A 12,500-nucleotide genomic window follows, 5' to 3' on the forward strand; every position below is an offset into this window, starting at 1 on the left:
CAACAGCATTGTTTTACGCTATTAAAATGTTTCTACTATTAACTGTAGGGAAAGTTTTGCATAATAGCACTCCATTTGTGGACTGCAAAGTATCTTTTGTTATATTATCCAATTTGTAAATCCTTGATATATGGAATTAATTTGATGATGATCCAAGTGTTTGTTAAAGTATAATGTATCTGCTTTGTGTTTCCAGATAATTGCATGGATCCAGACTTTATTATTACAATTAGTATAAAGTATGTTATGATCACAGTATATGAAGTCAGATTATTTTATTTGGTTAATTATTCAGTATTGGTAACAAAGGTAGCAAAGTACAGGGAATGATTACTAGATTTGGTATATGGTTGATGAGTAGTTTTGGATAAAAGTTTCCACTGAACTATAGACTTATTATGATATCTTTAACATCTCATATACCAATGAGAGCAAAATTTTCTTGTGTTTACCTGCTTGTTGGATATTAAATTATTTGTTGCTTGGAAAGAGAATTTCCTTGTTTGTGCAAACAACAAATAAGAACCTAATTAGAAGTATCTGTGAACTGACTTCACCACACTCTTTCAGGACCGTGGCTGCCACAAACATGAATGAGACATCTTCTCGCTCCCATGCTGTATTCACCATGGTCTTAACACAGCGACGCAATGACAGCACAACCAAACTCACAACAGAACGTGTTTCTAAGGTATGGTATAAAACCTCCATCTTGCTTTCATGATGGACTGCTCATTACTGCTAAGTGTTTGCCAACATGAAGGCGTAGTATGCAGGTAAAAATGTAAGTCGAGAGCTTATTTTAACTTCCAAGTTTGCTGTGCACAATCTTAAGGTATACCTTTTTACTTTGGTGTGACATGTATATCCGCAACCTTAATCATCGCAAAGTTCATACTATGCAATGCACTTTCAGATTTCCCTAGTAGATCTGGCTGGTTCCGAGCGTGCAGATTCCACTGGAGCCAAGGGGACACGCCTCAAAGAGGGAGCCAACATCAACAAATCCCTGACAACACTCGGAAAAGTTATCTCAGCACTTGCAGAAGTCGTAAGTATCACTGGTGTGGGCTGTGGTGTGAACCGGCTCAAAAAAGTGAATATAATGATACAATAAGTAGTTTTCCAATTATTGTTTTTTTTCTGTTTGTTTTCGGAGAGCTCCAATTATGGATTTCTGATTTTGATTTTTCTTTCATAACTGTTTGACATGAAAAGGTCGGTAAGGTACGTGTCCTAAGTAGGAGGATTTAAGAAACCTTTTCTGAACTTATATGTTAACATATTTCTCATGATTTCTTTTATTTTGATTGTAGCAAAGCCCTGTGGCTCATAGTGTGAGTGAATAAAGTGTGCTGCTACTTTTTATGGTTCTTGAAAATGACTTGGTACTGTTTTAGGAACTAAAAGGAGCCTTTTTCCACAGACTTCAAAACCCAACAAGAAGAGGAAAGCAGAATTTATTCCTTACCGTGACTCTGTGCTAACATGGCTGCTGCGAGAGAACCTAGGAGGCAACAGCAAAACAGCTATGGTGGCTGCAATATCCCCAGCTGACATCAATTATGATGAAACCCTCTCAACACTAAGGTATGTAATTTGATGAGTGTTTGGATCTCATTAGATTCTTATAACAGTTTATTTTTGTGTTAACTTTATTTTCTTTTTTGTGAGTATACAGTTTATTGTAGTTTTGGATATATCCTTTTAGGTATGCAGATCGTGCAAAGGCCATTCGTTGCAATGCTGTTGTCAATGAAGATGCCAATGCCAAGCTAATTAGGGAGTTGAAGGAGGAGATTCAGCGTCTCCGTGAGCTGCTGAAACAAGAAGGCATCGAGGTGCAGGAAGGTGAGACGTTTCTTCTCTTTGGTCCTTCTTTTATTACTTTCGTCCTTGTCTTCTTCAACAACCAAAATTTTTTCCTGTTTGTAAGGGTTATCAAGTGTATCTTAACAGGCCACTTGTGTGGTTGAATCCCTAGACCAAGCATTATAGTTGCCATAATTTGCCGCTGGTTAAAGAGTTCCTTCCTAGCCCTAAAGAGCTTGTAGCATAAAGAGAATGTAGGATAATCAACCCTCCCTGTACAATGGCAAAACACACTCTGAGTGCATTAAGAAAATTTACCATGTCATATTTCATTTATTTTATCCCCTCCGCTCGGCTGTTTATAACAATTCCTGCTATAGTGAAAAGAAAAATGTATCAGACCAGATAGAGACAGTGCACAGTTCAGCTGTTGAAGTATTGTATGGGCACCATTATTGCTACCATATATACCTACTACCATTTGCGGGTCAGTTAGATAAGCACCAGAGAGTACTTTCAACATTGCTGCTGGAGGGGCTGGGCTAATGAGGGTGCCATTCTCTCCCTAATGCCACAACAGCGGGCACGGAGGGTGAAAAGGTCATCTACAACAATGAAAACCGCCCCGCTGACTTGGGGCCATGTAAGTAACCTGCCCACCCACCACACACCCCGAGTCATGCCCACGCCTCTGAGATCTCCCCTTGCTCAAGCCAGTTTGCTGTTTTCCTTTCCTTTCATTTTTGTTTCTTTAGGTTCTTATTTTTCTTTTGTTTTTAAGTTCCCTCTTGTTTTATTTTCCTTTCTTTACTTTGATATATATATATGTATATATATATACCACTTCCTTTTTGGGGCGTCCTTGCATTTGCTCGTGACTGTTTTGCCCAAGGTGCACTATAATTCGGCCAGGGTCAGATGACATGCAATCCTCTACCATGGACTTGCAACGAAAATATTTGATTCAGTTTGAGAGAGAAGAAAAAAATAAACTGTGCAGACAAAAATTATTATTGTAATGATCTCTCAGGTTATACAAAACTATATCCTTAAAAGAAATGACATTGACCTAATTTTAATGTGAGATATCCGATCCAAAAAATCTGAAATTAAGAAACGAATTAGAAAGAGAATTGACTGGGTGGTGCACTTTGTGGTCTATGCCAGCTTTTATGTAGATTTGTACTCTTGTCACAGGAATCTGATATTGTGGCTTAAGGTGCACCAGTGAGCATTTTTCTGCTGGCAGTTTACAGTATGATACCCTGATTCATATACGATTGTGAAGATAGAAATCAGGTGCTCAGCAGAGAGTAAATCAGCACAGTGCACGGCTTGTTTGCCTCTGTTCTGTCTGCTGACAAGTGGCAGATGACTGTTTAATGCTACACAATTACACATGCATCATGCAGTAACATATTGTTATTGTTATTATTATTATTGACTTTGTATTATTTCAGGATATTACAAAAACAAAAAAATCTTTTGTTATGCTGAGGAACTTTGTGAATGTGATGCTGAGCCAAATTTTTTGAGTGGTGTGCTTTTGTAATTGGTGCCGTAGCCATGCCATGTCCCTTTTGCACGCATTAGGGTTGCTGTAGCCAAGTTGAAGTTTTGCATTTTTTTTCTCAGATGTCAGCAGTGATAATTAGTCCTTTAAAAATTAAAATTCTTATTTGCTTCCCCAAACTTTCATATAACCTGTCTTACTATGCATATTTTAGATATAATTTGATAATTTCATGAGTTTTCAGCTTTTTTGTCATAAAAGTATATGAATCCTGGTCTCTGATATCCATAGCAACTTGGCTGCTTCATCCAGAGTGCTTACACTTAAGGGTTCCTGGTACATGTTTAAAAAGAAACATGCTCACATCATGATGCATTGCTGCGTTCTTTAAGGTGATACTTTTCACGTGTTCTAATATGCAATACAAATGTTGCTCTCTTAGACCTGATGCAAAGAAGTTGCTATAATGGATTATTTGCCAGGACTGCAATAAAAATATTACCCTAATCTTGATCATTAACCCTCCCCCCCATTCAGTTGTTAAGATATTGAATTGTAATAATATCAATGATAGAAATGAAGGGCTTCCATTTGGTTTAGCTAACTCAGGGTCAGTAATGATTGGATTATGAATGCTTGTAAACTTGTTGTCAGAAGCATCTGGCACTGCTGTTTTCTTTATTGGCATAATTTCTTTTTTAAAGGAACAACAGTACCATGGGTGTGGTTGGTCCCAAATAACTTAATCCACAGATTTGCTCTTGTGATCTAAAATTGCATTGTGAATTGTGGCTATCATTTTTGTATGTGTTCAGGTACATATGGTTTTTAGTTTTTAAGTTCATGAATTATGCTAGATTCTCAGGCTTGTCATTCTTATCAGTATGTGAAGTTATCAAATATTTCCTGTTCTTGAATTTGGTGTTTATTTACCTGTTTGCAGTCTTGTCTTCTGCTTGTAAGATGCTTTTGCTTAATTATTCAGTGGGAGAAAATATGAATGAGTAATGATTTTGTATGCATATATAATAGTAACTAATGCAGTATGATTACAAAGGTACAGAATATGCTAATGTTTTTGTTTGTTTTTTCCTCCAAAGTCTATTGTCATTTACTAAAGTTCTCATAGAGATTTGTCTAATTTTATAATTGATATAATGATCATATATAGGACATATATTTTTATGTAGCCTGGCATTAGGTCTTACAATTATAGAATGAAAAATGTCTTTGATGTTCAGCTTAAGACTATTATAAAATTCCTTAACTGCAAAATGTGCCCTAGGAAAATGAAATTCATATTTATACTAATAGTACAAAATCTGTTAGTGATTTTTACTTAGTGTTTTTCAACATAAATATTAGGTATCAGAAGATAGGGTAAAATATTCAGCAATACATTATGAGTGCTCATTTTTATATAGTCGAGTAGTCTGAGATGTGTCTAACATTCACCTTTTATGTTTGTGTGATAGAGGCAAGATTTGCCTATTATGTAGTTACTTCTAGTTCCAGAGGCATTTTGCAGTAAGTTTTTATATTAAATCAAATATTGCGTTTTAGAAAAAGTGAAGACAACAGAATTTTTAAGAAGAAGACATACACTGTATACTTTTTTCTTAGCTTGAAGTCTTTCCAAGTTTTGATGTTGCATTTGTTTAGAAGCAGCAGTAGGTTGTGTATATAGTACCTACAGATTTAGATGTCTAGACAATAACAAACTCTTAGAATTTTATGAGATGTTTATTGTAAACAGTGATAGGTTTTCTTATGTCATATTAGACACTCTATACCAGTGTAGGTAGAATTCAGGAAGGATACCTGATAAAGAATTCAGGGAGAATCCATGATATGTGCAAGGGTCAAAGAAATGAAGAAAAAAAATGATACAGCTGTTGAAATATACCATAGATCTCAGGAACAAGAAGCTGAGAGAAATGACTGCTCTTCATAATCTGCAGGTGGCATAGGGAATCTTTTATTATATAGGTTTGCTAAGAGTCCAATAGGTCATGGATATTTTTCTTCCACTTCTTTTTTTCTTTCTTTTTTATTTATTAGGCAGTATTGCTTTTCCCAAGATGCACTTTGCCATGGGACTGTATTAGAATAAAGATCTGCACTAACCTTAATTTTATTTTCAGGCCAAGAGATTACCAAGGTCATGAATAGCAACAATGGCAAGGAAACTCCCCAGATCACATCACCCGGGTCTACTGTTGCTGATATGGCTGTGGACCAGTTGCAGGCCAATGAGAAGCTTATTGCAGGTTGGCATTGCTTTTTCTCTCTCCGTGACTTTTTATACTCTTATCATAGTGTTTGGTCTTGTTCATTGATAACTGGTATGAGAAATGCTTTGTCTTCTCTATAGTCTTGTAGTTTTTTTTTTTAGTGCAGTTCCTGCATAATGAAAAAAATAGATAAAAGAAGAAAAATTAGCTCATAAAATAGCAAGCTATCAGTCAGTGTAATGAAATATCTCATTTATTTTTTATACCAGCAATATAACAAAGAAATGTTTTAGTATATCATTGATAATTTTCTATTTTGTGCAAAATTTATTCAAAGAATGTTATTTATATAAAGTTTCATTTTATAGATATCATTTGTAAAATGTATTGGCAATGCTTGGTTACCTAATAAGCCTTTTTTTTTTCTTTTAATATAGCATACTTACATGACATCATTATTTCAGAACTGAATGAAACATGGGAAGAGAAACTGAAACGTACAGAAAGCATACGTCTTCAAAGAGAGGCTGTATTTGCTGAAATGGGTGTGGCACTAAAGGAAGATGGAAATACTGTTGGCATCTTCTCTCCAAAGAAGGCAAGTCAAGTTTTAGTTTATGAATTACTGCCAAGAATATGGATAAGGGAGGCTTTTTTTTTTCTCTCTCTCTCTTTTATTTCCTTATTTATGTTCAAGATGATTACACATTTAGATTGCTGATTTAGGTAGAACCCTATAATGATTGGATATTTATATTAATGGTGATAACAAGTATAGATGAATAGCGTTTGTATGTTTATACAGATTGCAGTCCAATTACAGTACTATTTGATATCATCACTTTTCACTTTTCATTATATCCCCAGACTCCTCACTTGGTGAATCTGAATGAAGATCCATCAATGTCAGAGTGCTTACTGTACTACATTAAGGATGGCTTCACCAAAGTTGGTTCTGCTGAATCAAACATTCCGCAGGATATACAGCTCTATGGTGCTCACATAATGCCAGAACACTGTCAGTTTGAGGTAAATCATATTTCATTGTTAATGCTTGTTGATTTTTTAGTATTGTTTCATAGTGATTTTGAAAGCTCTAATAATGAATATTATTATTTTACTTGTATTAGCTTTTGGCCTTGATATTTATTTACTCTATATTAAGGGAATTGACAATTAGTAATTACAGACTTTATTTTGTTTTTCAACAGAACAATGAAGGTGTTGTGTTGATACACCCTTGCCCTAAAGCGATGTCATATGTCAACGGTCGTGAGGTAGTGGAACCCACCGTTTTGAAAACAGGCTCTCGTGTCATTCTTGGCAAAAATCACGTGTTTAGGTTCAATCACCCAGAGCAAGGTAAGCAGTAAGGATGTGGTGCTCTAGAGGATTTTAGGGATGATCAGTTCAGAACGTTATATAGGCTAAGGGTCATGTTCACTGTAGTTTATTGACAAGTTGCAAGATAATATAATATTTTTTTTTTTGTGTGTGTGTTTAGGAGGCTTAACAGCTATATAAAGGAATTGCTTATGATTTGACCTTAAAGTTAGGTCATTAGTAATTAGAAAATATCTTGTATGTCCATAACTAAAGAGATTTGGGGGAAACAAATATTTTTCCAAAACACTTCAAAGCATCTGCTAATCTCTCATTCATATAAGGAAAAAGCCTTAACCATCTTTTTACTCCTCAGCCCGTGAACGTCGAGAAACAAAATCCCCAGCAGAGACACCGGGTTCAGGTGAGCCTGCAGATTGGCAATTTGCCCAGATTGAGCTCTTGGAGAAGCAAGGCATTGATCTGAAGGAGGAGATGCAGAAACGACTGGTGGCCCTTGAAGAACAGTTCCAGCGTGAGAAGGAAGAGGCACAAAAAGAATTTGACAAGGAGAGAAAGGTATGAAATAAGGAGGGTTGTTAACCTCTTACAGCCAGGCATGCCTATAGCTGTCATGAAAAATCAATAGACATCATGACTCACTATAGCAAGTCAAGTGGGAAGTTCTAATATATGTAGCAGACCCCATCCAAAAGGCTAGACAGTTGCCAGAAGTCACTGGAATGTGTGACACCGAGAGATTTCTAGTACCATCATTGTAGGGTTAATGAATGTATCTTGGCATTTTTATGTCTGGTTAGTTTCAGTACTGATTCTAACATGAATGGGTGTACTATGTTCTTCTGAATGTCTTAAATTCCAATGGTGTAAGAGGGTGTGCTGCATTATGTCTAATAATTTTCATATATGTTTGTTACTTTCCATTTAACAGTTTTCTTTATGAGTGTGCATATTTTAGTCTTATTTCACTTTCTTCATGTGTAAAGGAATGTGTTGATGTAAGTTCATGTTCTGGAAAGTTTTCTTGACAATTATGGCAAGTCACATGAGAGATGCAGCCATAATTCCTCTTGAAGTGAAAAGTTCACAAGACAGTTCTGTTAAAAATTCAAAGAAGGTGCTGATATTCTTAGTTTAATTCCATGGTTTACAAAGAGAAGAGTCATAAACAAATGCTGTGTGTTTTGAGCTATTGGCTAATATGTTATATAAAACTTTTCTTTGTAGATGTTATATATTATATTCATTTTAGAGTCATAAATTAGTGGACATTCACTTATCAGTTTAATTCTGTCAACAAAAAATAAGAGGAATACTGAGAAGTTTTTTTGTTCATGTTTTGATACTATATGAATATCTGGTTATTTTTATAGATTTGAATATGAATCAAAATATATACCTAGAGTCTGGGTAAGGGAGATACATCAGTCTAAACTGAAACACCATTCCCATTTTGCCCTAACAGAACTACGAGGCCCGGATTGATGCCCTCCAGAAGCAAGTGGAGGAGCAGAGCATGACCATGTCCATGTATTCATCTTACACACCAGACGACTTCACCCACGAAGACGACATCTTTGGTGGGTTCCTCCATGTTCATTTCAAGAGCCCTTCTTTCTTTCCAACTGTTCGAGGAACATGTCTGTTCAGCCTTGAAGCTCTCCGTAACAGTTATATAGGCCTAGGGGTTGGAGTGTAGAAATGCTTTTGAAAAGAGAGAGCAACTCGTCCCATTTGAGCTCATTTGCAGTTTGTATTGGCTAATATGCAATGGACAGACTTTTTTTTATATTTCCTGTGTTTATCTTTATAATTTTATGATAGAGCTGGCACGATAGTAATTCATATTTGTCCGGTACTGCAAACAGTGACCAAAAAAAAAAAAGAACAACCCTTTTGCCCTGCCTTACAGAGGAGTCAGATTTTTTTTTTTTTTTTTCTATTATTATTTTTTTTTTTTTTTTTTTTTTTTTTATTTATTTTTTTTTTTTTTTTGTAGATTTTGCAATGCATGGAGACATGATTTGCTTGTGTCTGGAAGTAGTGCTGTGATCTAGTTTCCATTTTATGGGCTCGTTTACTCTTTGGTTGAGGTACGAGTGTCAGTATTGTTATATCACACTCATACATAGTTGCTAACTTGTGCTTTATTCCTTGGACACAAACAGATGTACAGCTGATGTTTAAACCCTTTTCTGATTAATCTGTATATATTGCCTCATATGCTGTATTTATGTATATATACTTTTATTTATTTATTTGTTTATTTTTTTTTACTGCTCAAGGACATTGTTATATTTTGAGTACTTTTAGAGGTTCCTTTTTTAAGTTTGTGAGTATAAAACTGACTTTATTTCATTGCTATCTTTTGTATATACTCGCAGCTTATTATAGACATGAAAGTTTAAGTATTCATTTGTATGTTATTTTGCTGTTATTCAAGCTTTAGATTTTTTTTTTTTTTTTTTTTTTTTTTTTTTTTTTTTTTTTTTTTGTATTTTGTTTAGTTTTAAATAGTTTGTTCGCTTTTAGAGAATTAACCAAAATATCTAAAAACTTAAAGCAATAACAACTTTTCAGTATGTCTCTATTTTAGAGAGAGAAAAGAAAATATTCTGTAAAAAGAAAAAGAAAAAAAATCATGAACTGGTTTCATATTTCATGGCTCTAGCTTTGCCCTCTTTTTATCTGTACCAGGCTTGCATAAGGAGGTTAGAGCAATAAGATAACAAAGCTGCTGTAAACTACTGTAATATTATATATCTATGCATCTGTGACCTCAGTGTATCTTGATCTTTGGAGTTACACTGAAGTCCTTTATTGGTTGCGTGCAAGTGCTGATGTAGCTAAAAGAGGTAATTAATGGAGCCTGTTTCAAGATAAGTGATAAGAAATCTGTTGATATAAGATCCTTATATATAGTACAGTGGAATAGAATACATGATATATGATGTAGGAGAATTTCCTAGATGTTAAGCAATAGCAATACACCTTTGCTTAGCACAGTCACTAGTATTGTTTTTTTTTCTTCTTCTCATTTTTTCAGTATAAAAGATATAGGTTATTATTGATTGATTGATTGAGAATATGGTAAAGACTATCAAATGGGTAGCAGAATTAGGACCCTTTATAGCAACCTAATCAAGAGCAAGCGGAAATCTTGTCTATTTTATTTGTTCTTCTAATTTTGGTGTTTGATTTTTTTTTCCTTCTTCTCCTTTCTGTATTTCTTAAGTTCACTTTAACTAGTTTCTTCCTTTTTTTTTTCTCTCTCTTTTTTTCCAGTTCTTTAAATGTTTATTTGTTATTACAGGGCAAGCACTTTATTCAAGGTCTGTTCTGTTTGGCATCTGGCCTTATATGATTACAATAAGCAGTGTTAGCTTGCTTTAAAATGTTTCTTTTTATTTGAAATTTGACCTTTTTTTCTCTCTCTTTTTTTTTTCCCCATTTTTTTCTTTGAGTAAATTATATCGAATGAATCCTGCATGAGACCTACATGCTTTGAAAATTTCTGGCCGTGTTTAAAATAGAAAGCAGACAAACTTGTGGCTTACCATAGTGTTATGACCAATGTTGTATCCCCCTTAAAAGATGATGCTATGGCAAAGTGCCGCCACCACTTCCCCCCGCCCCCCCAGCCCCCAGACCACCCCCACATATTAGCGTCTTGGCTGATGACTCCCATTTCCCGTTACTTGCATCCGGATGTTCATGTAAAAAGATCAAGTATTCTCTTAGCCTGATGTTCTTTTCCTCTTCTGCTACTACTACTACAACTATTACTATTACTACTAATCTCCTGTTACTTATACTACTTATACTATTTCTCCTTATAATCTTTCTTCCTTTTTTTTTTTTTTTAATTAATTAATTAATATGCAGTGATGTCTTTATGAGCAATACTAAAGATTTATGTTTAACTCAACTTGGTTTAACATTTACTTAGTTTACTGTTATTATTTTTATTATTATTATTTCTTTTTATTATTAATATTGTTACTATTATTTTTATTATCATTATTTGTTAAAAGCTCACAATTCACATTCTCTAGCATGATCTTAAGTTCTAAATCACAGAGATGGACCATGTAGTATCTTTGCAGTTTTCACAACACAAAAGTTAGTTCAGGATGCGGGAGTAGATTTTAATCTCACTAACCATTAGATTGTATTCATGGTGAGCAAGAATTATGGATGTGAAATAATCAAAATCAAATTAAATTATTTTGAGCCATTTATTTTTACATTGTTTTTATTTTATTTGTTTTTTATTATCAGATAAGGTCATTTGATAAAAACAAGAAAAAACAACTAAATTCTTCTATTGGCTCTAGCAAAAACAAAACCTTAAAGTTCCGTCTGTTTCCTTTTGTTGTTATTTCAGTTTTTGCCTCAAAATTACTTCTTGGTTGAGAACAGCTCTTGATGGTTGCTCAGTGGTCCCAGCATTGTGATAGCTGACAAGCATAGCTAATGCTTTCTGTTGATGTTTCAGTAAACCCCTTGTTTGACGCAGAGTGCAACTGGACGGAACGGGAGTATGCCTTGGCCTCTTGGGCCTTCCGCAAGTGGAAGTACCACCAGTTCACCTCCCTCCGAGACGATCTTTGGGGCAACGCTATTTTCCTCAAGGAAGCTAATGCCATCTCAGTTGAGCTCAAGAAGAAGGTAAACTTTCTCACCTTTCATCTGGGCAGTTTTTTAGATAATGTGTTTATTATTGTTTTAAGGCACCTAATACAGATATTAAGTGATGCAATGTGATTTTGTGAGTAAGTGTAAAATCAAAACAAGTTTATCATTCTATACAAGTGCCAGATTTGAATTCTAAACTGTACAATATAGTTTTAATATCATATACCATATAACCATTTGTTCCCTCTTCTCTCCTTCCAGGTCCAGTTTCAGTTCACCTTGTTAACTGACACACTGTACTCTCCACTGCCTCCTGACTTCCTTCCACTGCTAGAGGAAGAAGAGGAGGAGGACGAGGAAGACCGCCCAACTCCACGCACGATTGTTGCAGTTGAGGTTCAAGACACAAAGAATGGAGCCACACACTACTGGACACTAGAAAAATTAAGGTTCGATATGGTGTTGGTTTTTACTGTACAGTTTGTCCATCCTCCATTTTTATTTATTCCTTGTGTCTAAGGATCTCCCCTTTTATTTATTGGTTTGCACAGATCTTTTTCTTTCTTCCTTTTGATTAGTGTTTGTAGCTTATGATTTGTGTTTTTTTACGATCTGTTGCTGTTGTCTGGATTTGTTAACATCTAAGTTGGTCCATTTTTGTGAACTGTGTTGGGTGGCTTTCCTCTATCATTGCTGCAAATGAATGTAAGGTTTTTTTTCTTCTTCTTCTTCTTCTTCTTTTTTTTTCTTTCTTTTTTTCTTTCTTTTTTACTTGTTTTCATATATCTGTTTGCATATTGTGATCTATTAAGGAGTTTGTAATATAACTGATAGTCCTATATCTTTTGATTGTTAAGATATTTGTTGTTTTATTATTAAGACATAGTTGTCATTAAGCATGAGATATGCTACAGTGATAAAAAAGCAAAATAAAGTCCCCAAGCATTGTAGACAAAGTT

The 12,500-nt window shown here is 34.7% G+C and overlaps 1 protein-coding gene across 19 annotated transcripts in view; it reads left to right on the top strand.

Moving 5' to 3' along the window:
- Positions 1-12,500, top strand: part of LOC125043462 (kinesin-like protein unc-104) — a 117,904-nt gene that overhangs the window by 82,947 nt on the left and 22,457 nt on the right. For 9 of the 19 annotated variants that reach the window (XM_047639534.1, XM_047639541.1, XM_047639538.1 and 6 more), the window contains exons 7-20: positions 571-691; positions 917-1,051; positions 1,219-1,227; positions 1,427-1,590; positions 1,712-1,851; positions 2,393-2,455; positions 5,470-5,595; positions 6,024-6,157; positions 6,427-6,588; positions 6,771-6,921; positions 7,259-7,461; positions 8,369-8,483; positions 11,402-11,574; positions 11,803-11,990. In XM_047639534.1, coding sequence (XP_047495490.1) covers positions 571-691; positions 917-1,051; positions 1,219-1,227; positions 1,427-1,590; positions 1,712-1,851; positions 2,393-2,455; positions 5,470-5,595; positions 6,024-6,157; positions 6,427-6,588; positions 6,771-6,921; positions 7,259-7,461; positions 8,369-8,483; positions 11,402-11,574; positions 11,803-11,990 — 1,884 coding nt within the window. The remainder of the gene's footprint in view (positions 1-570; positions 692-916; positions 1,052-1,218; positions 1,228-1,426; positions 1,591-1,711; positions 1,852-2,392; positions 2,456-5,469; positions 5,596-6,023; positions 6,158-6,426; positions 6,589-6,770; positions 6,922-7,258; positions 7,462-8,368; positions 8,484-11,401; positions 11,575-11,802; positions 11,991-12,500) is intronic. The other 10 variants (XM_047639537.1, XM_047639550.1, XM_047639551.1 and 7 more) reach the window with 5 other exon arrangements.

This window comes from Penaeus chinensis, chromosome 34 (genome assembly GCF_019202785.1).
Source record: "Penaeus chinensis breed Huanghai No. 1 chromosome 34, ASM1920278v2, whole genome shotgun sequence".
Taxonomy (NCBI): Eukaryota; Metazoa; Arthropoda; class Malacostraca; order Decapoda; family Penaeidae; genus Penaeus; species Penaeus chinensis.